The sequence below is a fragment of the Protopterus annectens genome, chromosome 13.part0 (assembly GCF_019279795.1).
Source record: "Protopterus annectens isolate FY-2018-M chromosome 13.part0, PAN1.0, whole genome shotgun sequence".
NCBI classification, from domain to species: Eukaryota; Metazoa; Chordata; order Ceratodontiformes; family Protopteridae; genus Protopterus; species Protopterus annectens.
In genome coordinates, this window is record NC_056747.1 from 442,318,426 (window position 1) to 442,333,861 (window position 15,436).

Consider the following 15,436-nt stretch of genomic DNA (forward strand, 5'->3'; position numbering starts at 1 on the left):
CCTCTCTTATTCATTCTCTCTTCTTCTCTCATTCATTGTCTTCCTCTCTGTCTCTCATATCTTCTCTCTCATCCATCCTCTCCCTCTCTCATTCATTTTCTCCCTCTCTCATTCATTCTCACTTTATCTCTGGTATCCTCTCTCTCTAAATCATTCTCTCTCTCTCCTGTATCCTATCCTTCCCTCATTCATTCATGTATCCTTTTTCTCCCTCTCTCTTTCATTTTCTCCCTTTCTCTCTCTCATTCTCTCATTCATTTACTCACAAACAAAAAGTTACAAGCACTCACAACACTAAAATAATCCAGCAACAATTTACAGCAGAATAAATAATCTTAGGGTCCTTTAAGCAGAAGACTAAATGGTCAGCTAAAACAAATAAAATATAGCAAGGACTGTAAAAACAGCTCTGACCAGCAAAATGGTACAGTTTGGTAGCCTAAGGCAATCAACAGAAGTTCAAATAATGAAGGGGACAGCTCTGCATTTGCAACTTATTCCAAGAACCAACTAATTAAAACAGGTGCAGAAAACTAATGTCCGACTATTGCAGCACACCCCATTCCATTGCTATTTACTTTGGAAACTGAAAATGGCAGTGTTCTTTTCTTTGCTGGCTGAACTCCCCCAATTTACAGAAAAACAATCTGATCACTGAGAGCACTACTACAATGATACCCAAAGCAAAAGCATTACTTGAAGTAAGCTGAAGCACTTAACGTGCACCTGAAGCCATAATCTAAGAAGATGCTTGACAATAGGCAGAATGCCTGCAAACTCCTTCAAGAAAATACATATGTCAGGAAACAGAAAAGTGTTAAAACAGTGCCTACGGCTGAAATGGCATCCAATAGCTTACCTGAAGAAAAAAAAAGAAACTGTTTGTTCGCGGGCCAAGCAGACGAAAAGAAGAATTAAACCGGGAACATCCTCGTACAGTCTGACAAACCAGTGTGGATCTCTAACAGCGATCCGTGCATACATTCCCCACCACCAAAAACACAGAAAAATACCTTTCAACATTCCAAATGTAAAAATGAAAAATAAAAAATAAAAATACTGCTTCAATTGTTCCCCATTTTTTAAACGCAACTGTAGAACATATATTGTTGCCTGATCCCAGCTTCCTGATAGCTCGCTTGATTACCCTGACAAGTTCAACCAAATAAACGTGAACAGTGCCCACCCTTCCTTGCTTAAGGAGCCAGAGATAGCAGAAATCTGACAGTAACTTGGCTTGACACTGACACGGCTGCATACTACAAGACACTAGGGCCAAGGTGGGAAGCTACTGACACTTGTCTCAAGTGCGCTGCTTTCATGTTTGGCACCAAGCTTAAAGCTGATATTTATTAAAAAAAAAAAAATACCAGGAGCTTCTTTCTTGTGTGACTATGATCAAGTTAACGTACCTTAAATGCTGTAAACACCAACACCCATGAATCCAATAATGTGAGCTAAAAGACGTCTTTCTGGTCACAAAAATCTTTCCTTCAATCTCCATACTACCACTGTTAATCTGGATAACTCTCTTCAACTGTCAACGGTCTGAAATGGGAGCTGAGGGCTGAGGCTCATCGTGTGATTGCAACCTCCAATAGCATTACCAGGCTCCAAACCAATGAATGATGCAGCTTACACAAAAAAAAAGGAGTAAGTTGAAGTAAAAAAAATGTACAGGTTTGCCAGTACATGTTTCGATTTCAACAAATCATCACAGATAAAGTAAGAAAATCCAGGAGGGTGCAAGTGCACCACCTTGCACCTGTCTGCGGGTGCCCTTGATGACAGAGATGCTCAATGGGCATGATTTGGAGGAATTATCACCCAAATCTAAACATCAAAGGTAAGCTGTTATTGTACTTCTGCGCAAGTCAGAATTGTCCCTGACAAACAAACATAGGCATACAAGTGGAATTGGTACCAGAGCACCTTGTGCCGATTGTCTTTTTACTGTGTCAAGTTTCAAGCCATCCCCTCTGAATGCTCAGATGAAGATAGGAACAGAGCTGTCTAATGATCTTTACTAGGTCATTAGTTGGATTTGCAAGCAAGTTGCCAGTCAGACAGACATGACAGACCCAAATGAGTTGTGATGTTCTCTTCATAACATCTGTCTGAAGCTTCCATATGCCACAAGTTCATCTCCTTCCTCCAAAAGGGCTTTGTGTTTCAAGACAGGACAGAGGCATTGAGCTCAAGTGGGCCATGTTCAAAAACCTCAGTCTGTGCCAACAATAAACTACGGCTGGAGGGTGGCTGGTGCTTCTCACAGTGATAAACATTGGACTCAGTGGTGAATACAGACAATGAAGGGGTGTTGTCAGTCTGAAGAAGTGGCCTTCAAGCTAATGTTTATGATGGGCTCTCATTATTCTTCTGAAAGGCACTGTCAGGCCAGGAGAGCCTCAGCAACAGTGGTCAACAAAGCAAAAATAGGACACAGGAGGAATTTGGAAAGGCCATGGAAAAGAACTACTGGATGGCTTCAGAAATACCTTGACAAAATATTCCATGGTTTAGAAAGAGATGGAGATCTCTCAGCCAGGATGGGGTAAGAAAAGCACAGAAAATTGCAAACTATTCTTGGTACAATTGTTGGGAGGTAGGAGCAACATTTTGAGGAACTCTATTACCTGGTGGAGATGTCTTCAGTAAGGTGGTATTACCTGAAATCTGTGCTGGACTGTGTTCATCACCATAACAAAAGTTGCTATAGTACTTACAGCTATCTGTTCTGGCAAGGCTGCTGGTAATGATCTGATGTTAATGATGTTTTTGGTGACTCTGGGTAGGGCTGCAGCATAAAGCTAATGTATCTCTTCAATGTTGCAGAGAAAAAATAAACCGTATCTGTAGGTTGGAAAACTGGGGCAGTGGTTCCCCTCTATCAGAAAACACCAGTTTGTGAGTTTTAGATACTTTCCACACTACTCAGCATCCCCGTAGAATTTGTGCAAGTGTGCTAGAAAACAGCTTCCACTCAACAAGTGAACCACAGATTCAAGAGGAACAGCACAGTTCACTTTATAGACCACTGGACAGAGTGAGATAACCCTTCAAACTAATGTAGGTTCATAGGTAAGTACTAGGCTAGCTACCCTTGTGGGCCATTTTAAATCTAGACAATTTCCCTTTTTGTGCTTGAAATAATTTATCCCATTTATTTATAGATTGGCCTTACTCATCCTATGATCGATAATTATACACTATCCCTAATGAGAATGACTGGGATCATACCATAAATAATTTGAGGGGACCCATGCATGAGATAAAGCATTTATGAATTGCCTCTGTCCATTGGTAGTACAGGAGTAGTCCTGAGGTAAATTTCTGTTTCCCATTCATAGATCCAAGTTGAGCTTGAATATTGACTGGGATGAACTTTGTTTTATATGGATGGGAAGTCTGATTCACAGAGAAGTGGCATCCTCTACAAGATATACCTGTCTCTCCAAACCATCCTGTTGATATTGCAGAAGAAGTTTAGATTCCGAGACTGAGTATTTCTGATGCCATTTGACTTGCTGATGTGCAGAAAATCCATTAGTATTGGGTCAGAGGATGCCTAGAAAGACACAGGTCACCTATTAGCAGTTTATAGGACACTGGGTATAGTGACAGGGCTTTGAGTTGGTCCATATAGGACATGTTGTCTATGCCTTGTATCCTTTAGAAAAGTATCTCTGTGGGCATTCCAGTTGTTGCATGTGTCTGGACAGATACATGCCAAAGGGGGCACTGAATTCAATGTTTGCCCTAGTGAGGGCTAAGTAAAGGAGGCAATGACATCCCTATATCTAGACACAATTTCTTTGCTTATATATCTGTGTAGTATAGAAGGACTTTCTTACAACTATGGACACATGTTGGTCAAAAGTTAGGTCACTGTCCATATAAGTTCCCAAATCCTGAACAACTGTGTCAGCTCTTAGGGGCATGTTGTCAGTGTGGTAGCTCCTTGGAGCAGATGACTTCCCAAAGGATACACTAAGGCATTTTTTGTCATTTAGTTTCAGTTTGTGATTTTGGCACCAGTTATGTATTTGGTACAAACCTTCCTGAAGGATGGCTAAGTCATTTGGGAATTCAGTGACTGCTCTTAGCTTGCAGTCATCTGTGAACTTGTTTATGTGAACTTGTTCAGCTGGAGCTCCTTGATGTTGGCTTTTACTTCAAAAAAGTAGATGCCAAACAGGAGAGGTCCCATAGAGGACTCCACTGCTGGCTGGTCTCTTTGTGGAGGTAACGTCCCCTATTTTAATTATCTGCATCCTATCAGTGAGCCAGTAGGCAATCTAGTAGGCAATCCAGGGGTGACATAGGGATTTATTCCCAGTTTATTTAGCTTTTCTACTACACCTGAGTGAGGAATTATGTCAGAAGCTTTGGCCAGGTCAAGTTATGTTATGTAGACCATTTTGACTTTGTCCATTTGTTTGGTTACATTTTCAAAAAAATCCACAAGGTTAAGTATGAAATGAGCTTGACAAATCCAAACTTCAACAGTTCCACTGTTTGGAGAGTCTTTCCATGGCTTTGCATATGAGGCTGGTCAGACTTATGGGTCTGTAATTGCCTGGGTCTGTGGAAGGTCCACCCTTATGCAGGGGAATGACTGTAGCTGTTCTCCATTTACTTGGTATAAAACCTGTATAGAGTGTAAACAGTGTTGTCAGGGGTGTGGCTAAATCATGCTTCATGTTATTTAAGATACATTCAGGGATATTGTCAGGACCAATCAATGCAGTATTTTTAGCTTTTGCTAGCATTTTTAGGATTTGACTTTGTGTGAAAGCTGGACACAAGTTGGTTCAGGTATAACTTGAGGGACAGAAGGAGGGGAGAGAAGGGTAAAGTTAGAGCTAAATTTAACAGCCAGTAAGTTTGCTATAGAAGAGCTGCAGTGGTGCAGCGGTTAGCGTTGTGGCCTCACAGCAAGTGTTTCTCCAGTCCGATTCTCGGCTGGAGTGCCTCCTATGCAGAGTGTCCATATCCTCCCTGTGGTCAAGTGAATTTAAAGACATGCAGGTAGGTACGTGCATGTGTGGGTGTGCCTTCCTTGAAGGTTGGGTGCCGGGCTGGCAACTCGACACTGTAAAAACTCACTGCCAATCATTAGCGGACCGGAGTTCTGCTGTGGCGACCCCTAACTGGAAAAAGCCGAAAGACAGTAGTAGTAGTACTAGTAAGTTTGCTATATCTTCACTGTATTACAATTTATTTCAGTTTATAATTGTTTTGTGAACTTGAAGAGGACTTATTGCTACATGCCAGAATCCCTCATGTGGGCTGTCCTGTGGAAATATAGGATACCAGGGTCACTGTTTTGCAATTTCTGGTCTTTGTATGAATATTCGTACTAAGAGCTACAGTTACATTTTTGGTATTAAATCAGATTTTAGGATGTTCTGCCAAAGGTTCATTTATCACCACTCCTGCTCATGATTTTCATAGACAGGATATCACTGTGCAGCTGAGAGTCAGACTGGCAGCTAGTTTAACTTTGGATCTAGAGGTGGTGCATCTGGTGTTTGGAGGTGAGGATGTCTTTTCAAGTGTATTTGACTTGACTTTGCACTGGAAATATTTGCTGGTGAGTTTGTAGAAGGTGGTATGAGAACAGTACTTTCAGTTTTGGGGCCATAATACTTTCTTGAAATGAGTAGAGTAGTAGAGTACTCTAACCTGATCAGTGTATAGTGGGAGGAAAACCTGCACATATTTTAGCAGCTGAAGTACCCACGAGACTTGTTCATAAATAAAGGTAACAGAATATGAGAATGATAAGCAGCCTGGCAGCACATGACGTTGTCTGGACGCTGAACTGACCTCTGGAGAATGATCATGAGTTGAGTTTGTAGACGGTTTGTGTTTTACTGATCACACTGTGTCCTTATCCTCACTTATCATTAGAAGATGTGAACACTGACTGAAAAATTGTGGGTGCAAATGTTGTAAAAAATGTTTCACTGCAATATCACTGTGTTTACCTGATATGATAAGATGAAAAGTTGTCTAAATGATAAAATGAAGTGTTTACAAGTATGGATTAGAAAGGATTCTCTTATGGCAGCTAAGGACATGTGGGAAGAGACTAAACAAAAAATAATAAAAAAATGAGAAAATGGAAGCTCTTGTTTATGAATATGGATAGCAAGAAACAAGCAGTGAAAATGTTTTTAGTCCCTTTAGTTTTATGTACAGGTCAGGCATATTTTTATCAACTAGAGAAGAAATTGTGGACATTAATTAATTATAATTGAAGGATTTTATCTGGGAGGGGAAGATGGCATGGGTCAAGTGGGATAAGTTGATCTTCCAATAGAGTAAGGTAGTTTAGAATTACCTGATTTGAAGGGATATTTAAGAGTTACAAAGTTAAGGCTCCCATACATAACACAAGCAGGAAGCTATAATTCAAAGTGGAAAAGGGATGATAATGATGAAGCTGGGAGGGGAAATTCAACAAATAAGGAGAGAATGGGATTTTGGTCGCACACCCTTAAGGACAATAACAACATCCAAACAGAATATTATATTCATAAAGCAGCAGAAAGTATTCTAAGAACTAAGCCAATGTGAGAATGGAGAAAGGAGAGTCTGTTAGTAGGGATGACTGCAATTAGGGATACAGAGAATAGGCAAGGGGGGGGGGCTAGCATTTACTGGAGAAAACTGCCAAAGGAACCCAGGTAATGGGAGCAAATACCTGAAGAGGGAAAGGTAAGAGAACTGGAAGAGTCCAAGAAGACATTTGGACTGCAGGCTAGAGATTGCCATCCCTATCAGGGACAGATATCAGAGTACAGGCAAAATAAAAAGGGAGAGGAATCCTAAGTGAAAGACCTGCTCTGGTAGAGTTTTTAGTTGAGTTTAGAAGAGAAGCTGAGCTGTTGTTAAAAAGGGATAAAAGGGTTTGATGAGAACTGTGACATAGGCTGGGTGAAATTAGCCTGGTGCTGTGCAAGAGCATAGCCAGTGATTAGTGAAATAGTCTTTAAGGAGTAGTTTGAATTTTTGACTATCAGAGTTTTGCAGGATGTGTTGGGTTATAGAGTTCCAGGTTTTGGATATTTTATTGGCGTATAGGGAGTCCCTGTAGTAGCTGTGGGATCTGATTACCTTTAGTAGTTTGCCAGATGATCTTAGGGACCTGAGATTTATATTGGCTTGGAAGATAGAAGTATTTATATCTTAGAAATGGGGCATATACCTCTAAATTGTAGTAAATTAGCTACAGCGATTAGCATATCATGTGGTGCATAGATGCTCAGTATTGTTCAGTAATGCACGGGTTGGGAGGGTGGCCTAATGGTTAAGGTGTTTGCCTTAAAAACATAAGGTGCAGGGTTTGAGTCTCACAAGGGATAATGGGCTAGGCTTACAATGGCTCGTAAGGGCAGTTAGCCTAGTACTAACCTATGAACCTATAGACCTTGTTTAGTTTGTGTATTTGGAACTATGGAAGTATAAGTCTCAGTGGGCATATGGTTCAGTTGCAACTAGCAGGATTACTTTCATTTGAAGAACATTTAGCTGAAAACTGTAATTTTTTTATCCAGAAATTTTAATTTATTCTCTCTTTAAGTGGATTAGCTAAAAAATCTGAAGTTGTGTGTGCAGCATTCCTGCATGTTGCTGGGGTAAGCTATACTGGCATGTAACTCTTTTACTTTACTTACTTATGAGATACACAAAACAGCCGTACACAGAGATAACGTTAGCAACGGTGATGAGCCCAGAAAGAGTATGAGAGCTCAAGATCCTACAAAGACAGTAGCTGCATATGTTATTGAACTAAGGAATAGAACCAAAGATTTCGATTTTACTGAGCTGTGTGATCGTATAATAAAGAAATAATTACTTTATAAGAAATGATGAAGTAAGGGTAGGCTATTAAGAGTATAGAAATGACCACAGCAAAAATTATGGATGTGTGCAGAGCAAGTGAAATTAGTAGCATAGGGATAAAAGAAATAATGGTGGAAAAAGTATATGTAATATGTGTCAAGAAAAGCAAAAAAAAAAAAGAAAGAAAATTAAAGGTGGAATATGTTGCAGAAGTAATGGATATGGAAATGGGAGACATGAGACAATGCTGTAACAAAGATGGAGAGAGAAGCCACTGCACTGTTGAAATTAAACAACTTTGCTGTAGGTGTAGTTATAATCGTGACAGGTAGCATTGCCCGGCTGTTAATAAAACTTGTAGAATCTGTGCTAGAAACAAAATCTCTAAAATGTGTAAACTCAAAATCAAGTGTTTCAAAAAATGTGCATGTTGTTGAACAGAAATATAAAAATGAAATGGACATGATGTGATACTTAAATTAAGTCCTGATGGTGTAACACATTCCTAGAAAATACTTTTAAAGTAGATTAAGACTTAACAGCAATGAAACCAGGTTGACTATTTGTTGGATTTATGACAGTAAATCTATGTGGAATAAAATTTATTGTTCTAGGAGTGGTATAGATATTTGGCTTTTCATGCATTTAGTGTGTGTGTGTGTGTGTGTGTGTGTGTGTGTGTGTGTGTGTGTGTGTGTGTGTGTACACACACACACACACATTCATACAGACAGATGGGCAGATTACTTTCATACACATGGGTACGAATGATTGTTTGGAGAAAAGTTTATACTGTGTCATGCTGCACTGTTTACATTTATGTAAATTTCTTCTTTTGTTGCTCTCACATATGTCAGAAATGTTCACTTACATCCCATACGAAGGTGGATATTGCTCATGATTTCTCCTGTCTTGTCTCGGTGGCATGTGTACTCTCCATCCAGACTCACACTAGCATTCAGCAGCATGAGGGTCCCACTGGTCAGCACTATCTCATTTCTTGGAGCAAGATCTGTATTATTTACTTTCCAAGTCACTAAGGCTGAATCTTCTGAACCATTGCATTTGAGTATGACGTCAGTATCTGCCATGGCAAACTGCTCAATGCAGTTTCCTGAAATAAAACAAAATCAAGGTAACATTAAAGAAATCCTTCCAAACATCATTTTTTTATGTCTTGACTCTCTTTACTAAAGACTCTGACAGTGGTGTCAATATACCATTCTTCTTACAGCATTATTACAGCTTACTCTAAAAAAATGACATTGTTGATGCCCTGTGATATTACATTTGAAGCATTTGTGATTAAAATACCTGTGAGCACCCCCAATTCCAGGCTTACTTTCCCAAATTATTCCTAATAATTTAATTTAGATCTACTGTCAGTGTGCCCCACACTCCTACACTCTGTCTTTTCAGTGCTGCAGATGGAAAAGCCTGGAAATCTGAGAAGAGGTTCTTAATGACATTTTGCTAAGGATTAGCACCTTGAAGGCTTGAATTACTTCCTGGCTATCAGTTTTTGTATTTCAGGTATTGATTAATACCCTGTGATCAATAATACCTGTAACAAGCAACACCTGTGAATTGCATTACATAACTGATTATTGTTGTGCTTTTGGATAAGTTTGAAAGATCTAGTGGTATACATTGCTTCCCCATTTCAGGCTGAGCTGACTCGTTACTTTATGTAAATACTGACACCAGATTCCATAACACTGTCTATTTATTTTTTGCATGTTTTGTTATGCTCTCATCTAAACCCCACAACCCTCCTCCCTGTATAAGAATCATACCTCCATAACTCACTAATATCCACTGTGTACAACAGGCCCGTCTCTGTAACCACTGAGTAATCTAAGTAGCCTCCATAATTCATTACTCTGCAGTCTGAATGTAACTTTTTGCTTGTGGTTCCTCCAGTTCATTAGGAAGTGGAACCTTCTGAATTATGTAAAGAGTGAGGCGTGTTACAACAGTTTGGTCTATACCAGGAACTACACAAGCTGAGTCCTTAATCCATCCCAAACAGGGTAGGAGATCTATTCACAGCAATCTTTTCCACCTTAATTACCATATCTCATTTCTAAAGTTTAACTGCTGACTGCAAAAATAGAGTTTCTTCTTCTTCTTAATAGGCCAATACTTCAGTTTGCATTTCTTTCGGCAGAGGACTACACCATTATTAAATTTTCATTTTAGATATAGGCACACATACATTAATGGAAAAGAAAACAAACCACAGCAACAATTTTTTATGCATGACACATTGCATACATGCTTTCTTTCTTTATAACTACTGTCATACACTCCATTACATATGTGCACAGTTCCTGTCTTAAACCTCACTCCACCTACTTAATGTTATTCTGCATGTATTGTTTCCACAGCTTCTATTTATTTATATGTGATGTCATCTTTACCTATCACAAAGATCTCATTTTCAGTTCTTTTACATCTTAACAATATTCAATAAATCAGTTATAGATGGTTTAGATGTTGATGTCCATTTTCTAGTAACTGCTTTTTTTGGCAGGCAATAACATTAAACTTAATTAGGCCTTGCAATTTCTAGGCAGTTCAGATCCTGTGTCCCGCTCAAACAAATGATTTCCTTAGTTACAGCAATTTGCTCCCACAATATTTCTGATTAAGCATTCTGTAGTGTAGTTTTAAAATCTACCACGTCATCACACTCCTAAAAAACATGTTTTCAGTTATCACTCTCTTTCCCATCACATCTCTAGCATTTGCTATCTACCTGAGGAACATTTCTTCAAAGTCTACTTGGGGGTATAAAAAAACTATGCAAATACTTTCAAGCAAAAATCCTAAACCTTCTAACTTTGTTGCAAACTTGGGAGTTACACATATGTCCTTTTGTAAATTGCTTTTCCATTCTCTCTTCCCAGTTTTTTCTAACCTCTTGACTGATTCTTGCAGTTATCATACAGTATTTTATATGTCCTAGTAGTTATCCCTTTTTAACAGCAGCCATACCTCTCAACTTGGAAACATCAAAAATCTGGACAAGGCCCATGAAAAATAGGTACAAATCTGTACGCTGATTAACATATAATTTGCATACATAATGACATAACTCCACCCACTCCAAAAGAATTGTGGGATACCAACTTTCAAATGCAAACTGAAGGACAGACAACCAAAATATGCTACTAAAGTCCCCCTGCAGCCATTCCAATGTCCCATTACCTGGCTATTTCACCCCATTTACCATAAACACTAATGTGTGGATATTGCTTTACGTCTACAATCTACAATGATTATTTCAATTTTATTTTATCATTTTGTAGCACATCAATACACAAACTGACAGACATCTGATAAACAAAGCAATACTATCTCACAATGAAAATGGACTACTTGGCATTAAAACTTCTCTGCCCTTGAAACTCGCACCTTCATGAGGATATTGTTATAGTCCACTTCAATCCCTTTGACAGTGATTCAGAAGTATAAGATGAATCAAGAAAGGGAGTGTTCAGACATAAGGTGTTACAATGCTATCAATACCTGCTAATTAAAACCCTCTCTTGCAAACCAGCTTTAATTAATTTGAAATGCAGATTCATTGTATGTCTCATCTCTGGTACATATATTACTGTTTACAAAAAGAAAAATGCAATAAAATTTCATGAAATGTACCCAAAAATACAGCAGTACTTTCTGTTGCAGAATTTCATGAAAGAAGCATTTCATTGATCCAAAAAAAAATCACACTGCACATAAATTAGAAATTCAGGAACAGATTTTGCTTTTGTTACATTTATAAACAGTACCATCTGCTAAAGGTAGTTTTAGGTGAGAAGCATAGCTTTATTACTATGAATAATTTGATTTAAAACTGCAGTTAAATCATATCTCACCTTCCAAGCTTTTAGTCATGAAAACTTGTACTTTAGCAGTAGTTAATTAACTGTATCTACATACTCTGGTAAAATGGTATGAGAATGCATAAAGCTTGTGGTGGTTTCTTGTTCCATTTTGCACAGCTTATCTTTAAGCCCACTTGTTGTCATACATAATTCCAATGTATTCAATAGGCAGCTTCACTATGTATCATGTACTGTCATTTACAATGTATTTTAAGTCACAAAATTGTTCTGTCAGACTTAACAATTAACTTTAATTTGTTGGGCGCTTTACTTCCTGGTACTTTCAGTTACTCTGCATATTTAATATGAAACATGTTTGAATGAGGTACTGCCTAAATGACATATTTAAAAGGATAAATGATTTCAGCTTCCAAGCTTACATGACTGCAAATTGTGCTCATTTTGTAGCTTATCTGCCGAGTCATCCTTTCAGTTTAGTATTAAAAACATTTTTCTGCAGTTGTTTTCTTCGATACTGTACATAATAGAAAACATTATTTTGCAGTAAGGCAGCTCTGTCTGATGAAGTATGATAGTAATTCAAAGTTTTTTTTTGTATCTTTTATCTAGTAAACTATGCATTGCTTTAACAAGTAAGTAACAAGGCTATAGTCACCATTTTCTTATGGTAAATGCATCTTAGGGGATATATCAGTTCAGTCAGTGAAATTTAGGTAGGAATCATACAAATCATGTGCACATAAAAATGATTGGAGTTTAGCATGATTATAACAGAATATGTTACAGGCACACACACTTCCTTACTTGAGTCTTTGTATTCCCCCGAACAAAATGAGCTATCTCCCTTCATTACTTGAGTCCCCTGAACAAAACAAGCTGCCTCCTATTGCCAATTTGCCATTAATCCATTCTGCTCAGTCTTTGTATTGCCCTGAACAAAACGAGCTGCCTCCCATTGCATTGATCCATTCGTCTCACTGCTGCCATTCCCGCTCGCATTTTCAGTCCGAAATGACAACGTGAGCTCCTTGAGCTCAATTCTGACTGGCTGGTAGCCCTGATGGAGCTGACGTCGTCTCGCACATGATGACATCAGCTCCGACAGCGCGATTTTTGAAAAAGTTAAAATTATAAAGCAAAAAAATCGGAAATGAAGGGGTGCCACTCAGGAATCGTGGCACCCCTTCATTTGGACCCCAAAACTCGGGAAAAATCAGAGTAATTCGGTATGGTTGGGATTTATGACAGCAGCTTCTCTATTAGGTTCAACTAAAGCCACTACTAGTTCATACAACTAGCAACAATGAGAAAATCAAGACCACTGGTTCAGACCCAAAAGTATTTTATTCTCTAGCCCCTCGGTACAAAACCTTCCAGGAGTAACAAAATTCAGCTAAAAATGTGCTACCTTTTATAGAAAAAACACAAACTCAATCAATCAATAATACAATCAAACAATTAAATAAAATACTTCCAATTAACCTCTCCATTCAGTCCCATAGGGGCCAAAGTATCATATTTAAGAATAGAGACAGACTCTTTATATAACAGTTTTTCTTTCAAAAGAATTTCATCATCATTGTCAACAAATACTTGCTCTAAAATACATCCTTGAAGCATAGAAAAATCAGTACCACGTACATCTCTGAAATGATCTGCCAAAATCTTGTCTTCCTTTTGATTTTTTATGTCCCTGATATGTTTCATTAACCTCACTTTAAAACTTCTTTTTGTTTCACCAATATAAAAGAAACCACACGGGCATCTTAAGGCATAAATAACCCCCTTGCTGTTACATGAAAAACATCTCCTTGGTACATTTTATTCATATATTCAAAGGAACATATTATATATTTGCAAATGGAACGACTGTTGCATTTATAAGTGCCCATTGATGTTGGACAAACACAAGTTATTTTTTGGTAAGACAAAATTTCCATGAAAAAGCATGTCCTTTAAACTTCTTCCCCGTTTGTATGACATCATAAGGTGCTGCTTACTCAAAATGTTACTCAAATCCCCATCTTTGTGGAAAACATTCCAATAATATCTTACAATACTACTAACTTCTTCACTTTGAATGTTATATGTGCTAACAAAATACATTTGTTCATTCTTGTTTCCACCATTCTCTCTAGATCTGGTCTTTCAGTTAGGACTTCACTATCCCTTTCTGTTTGCCTGTACTCTGATACCAATTCCTGGTAGGGAAGGCAATGTTTAACCAGCAGTGCAAACTTCTGCTAAGCCTCATCTCACCTTTCCCTCTGTAGCTATTTGCTCCAAGTAAATTAATTCCATTGCCAATTTTCTCTAGTAAATTCCATCTCTATCTTGCCTATTTTCTGTAACATTACTTGTAGTATTTCCTATTGGCAAGATCTCCTTTTTCCATTCCCATGTTGACTTAGTTCTTAGAATACTTTCTGCAACTATATAAATATAGTACACTGCATGTTTATTTGCATCCTCCTTAAGGATCTGCATCCAAAACCCTACTTGCTTTCATTATTTCTAGAACCCCCCATTTCATCATCATCCCTTTTCACTTTGATTTATAACCCTCTGCTTGTGTATAATCCATAACTGTGCAGCTCTAAAATATCCATACAAATCAGGTAATCCTATTCTACCTTGTTTTACTGGGAAAATCAACTTATCCCAATTAACTCCTGCCTTCTTCCCCTCACAATTAAATTCCTTAACTCTGCTATTGTACACATCTTCTCCTTTGCTTGATAAAACATGTCTGACTTGTATATAAAACTAAAAGGACTAAAACATTTTCAACACTTGTACCTTACTATCCATATTCATAAAAAGGAGCTTCCATTTTCTTAGTTTCTTTTTGTATATATTTTGTTTAGTTTATTCCTACATATCCTGTCCCCATAAATATGGGTACAGCTGAACCAATTCATGTGTGGGTGCGTAATTTACCACTGTAGCCTTTGCTTTATCTTCATTAATTTTATATCCTGAAAAGACTTGAAACGATCTCAAAATGTTCCATAACACAGAAATCACTCTTTTCTGGATTTATCACATGTAAGATGATATCTGCAAATAAATCCAACTTTCCTTGATTACCATACCAATATATATCCTTGAATTTCTGAGTCCCTTATTTTCTTTGCCAATGGCTCCAAATGTAAAGCAAACAACAAAAAGGAAAGAGGACACCTCTGCTTGGTTCCTCTCTTCAGGCACAGTTTATCAGAGTTCTTTCACCTTAATTCTTTTCTCCAATGCTTTATATATCTCCCTAATAGCTTTATTATTTTATTGGGGAATGCAAATGCTTCCATTACCCTACTCATAAAATCCCAGCTTACTGTGTTGAATGCTTTCTCTGCATTCAAGACCCACCCACAACAGTGGTATTTCCTTATATTTCCCTTTCCTCTGGGTCATCCTTGTTCTATTAATATTGTCAAATGTTTGCCTCCCCTGCACAAAACCACATTAAGGTGGCTAAGTAGACAGTTAAGCTTTGAATCTTTTTGCTAACGCTTCTGAATGTACTGGTAACAAAAGTAAAGACAGAGCAGCTCATTTACTCTGAAAAGAAAGAAAACAGTCTAGCCCATTTTGATTCTTGCAGGTGCATGCTTGCAAATTGATTGGATCACCTCTACAAACGTAATATGCAGCAATATTTTAAAAGGGGTGACCCTTTCCAGAGGTGTCATCAATCAAAAACAGAGGTTTTTAACTAAAGTATC

At 38.0% G+C, this 15,436-nt stretch overlaps 1 protein-coding gene across 1 annotated transcript in view; it reads right to left on the reverse strand.

Annotated features, from left to right (window-relative positions):
- Nucleotides 1–15,436, reverse strand: part of EBI3 (Epstein-Barr virus induced 3) — a 310,262-nt gene that overhangs the window by 223,937 nt on the left and 70,889 nt on the right. Inside the window, exon 3 of the mRNA XM_044054087.1 lies at nucleotides 8,726–8,968. Within this exon, the coding sequence (XP_043910022.1) occupies nucleotides 8,726–8,968 (243 nt within the window). The remainder of the gene's footprint in view (nucleotides 1–8,725; nucleotides 8,969–15,436) is intronic.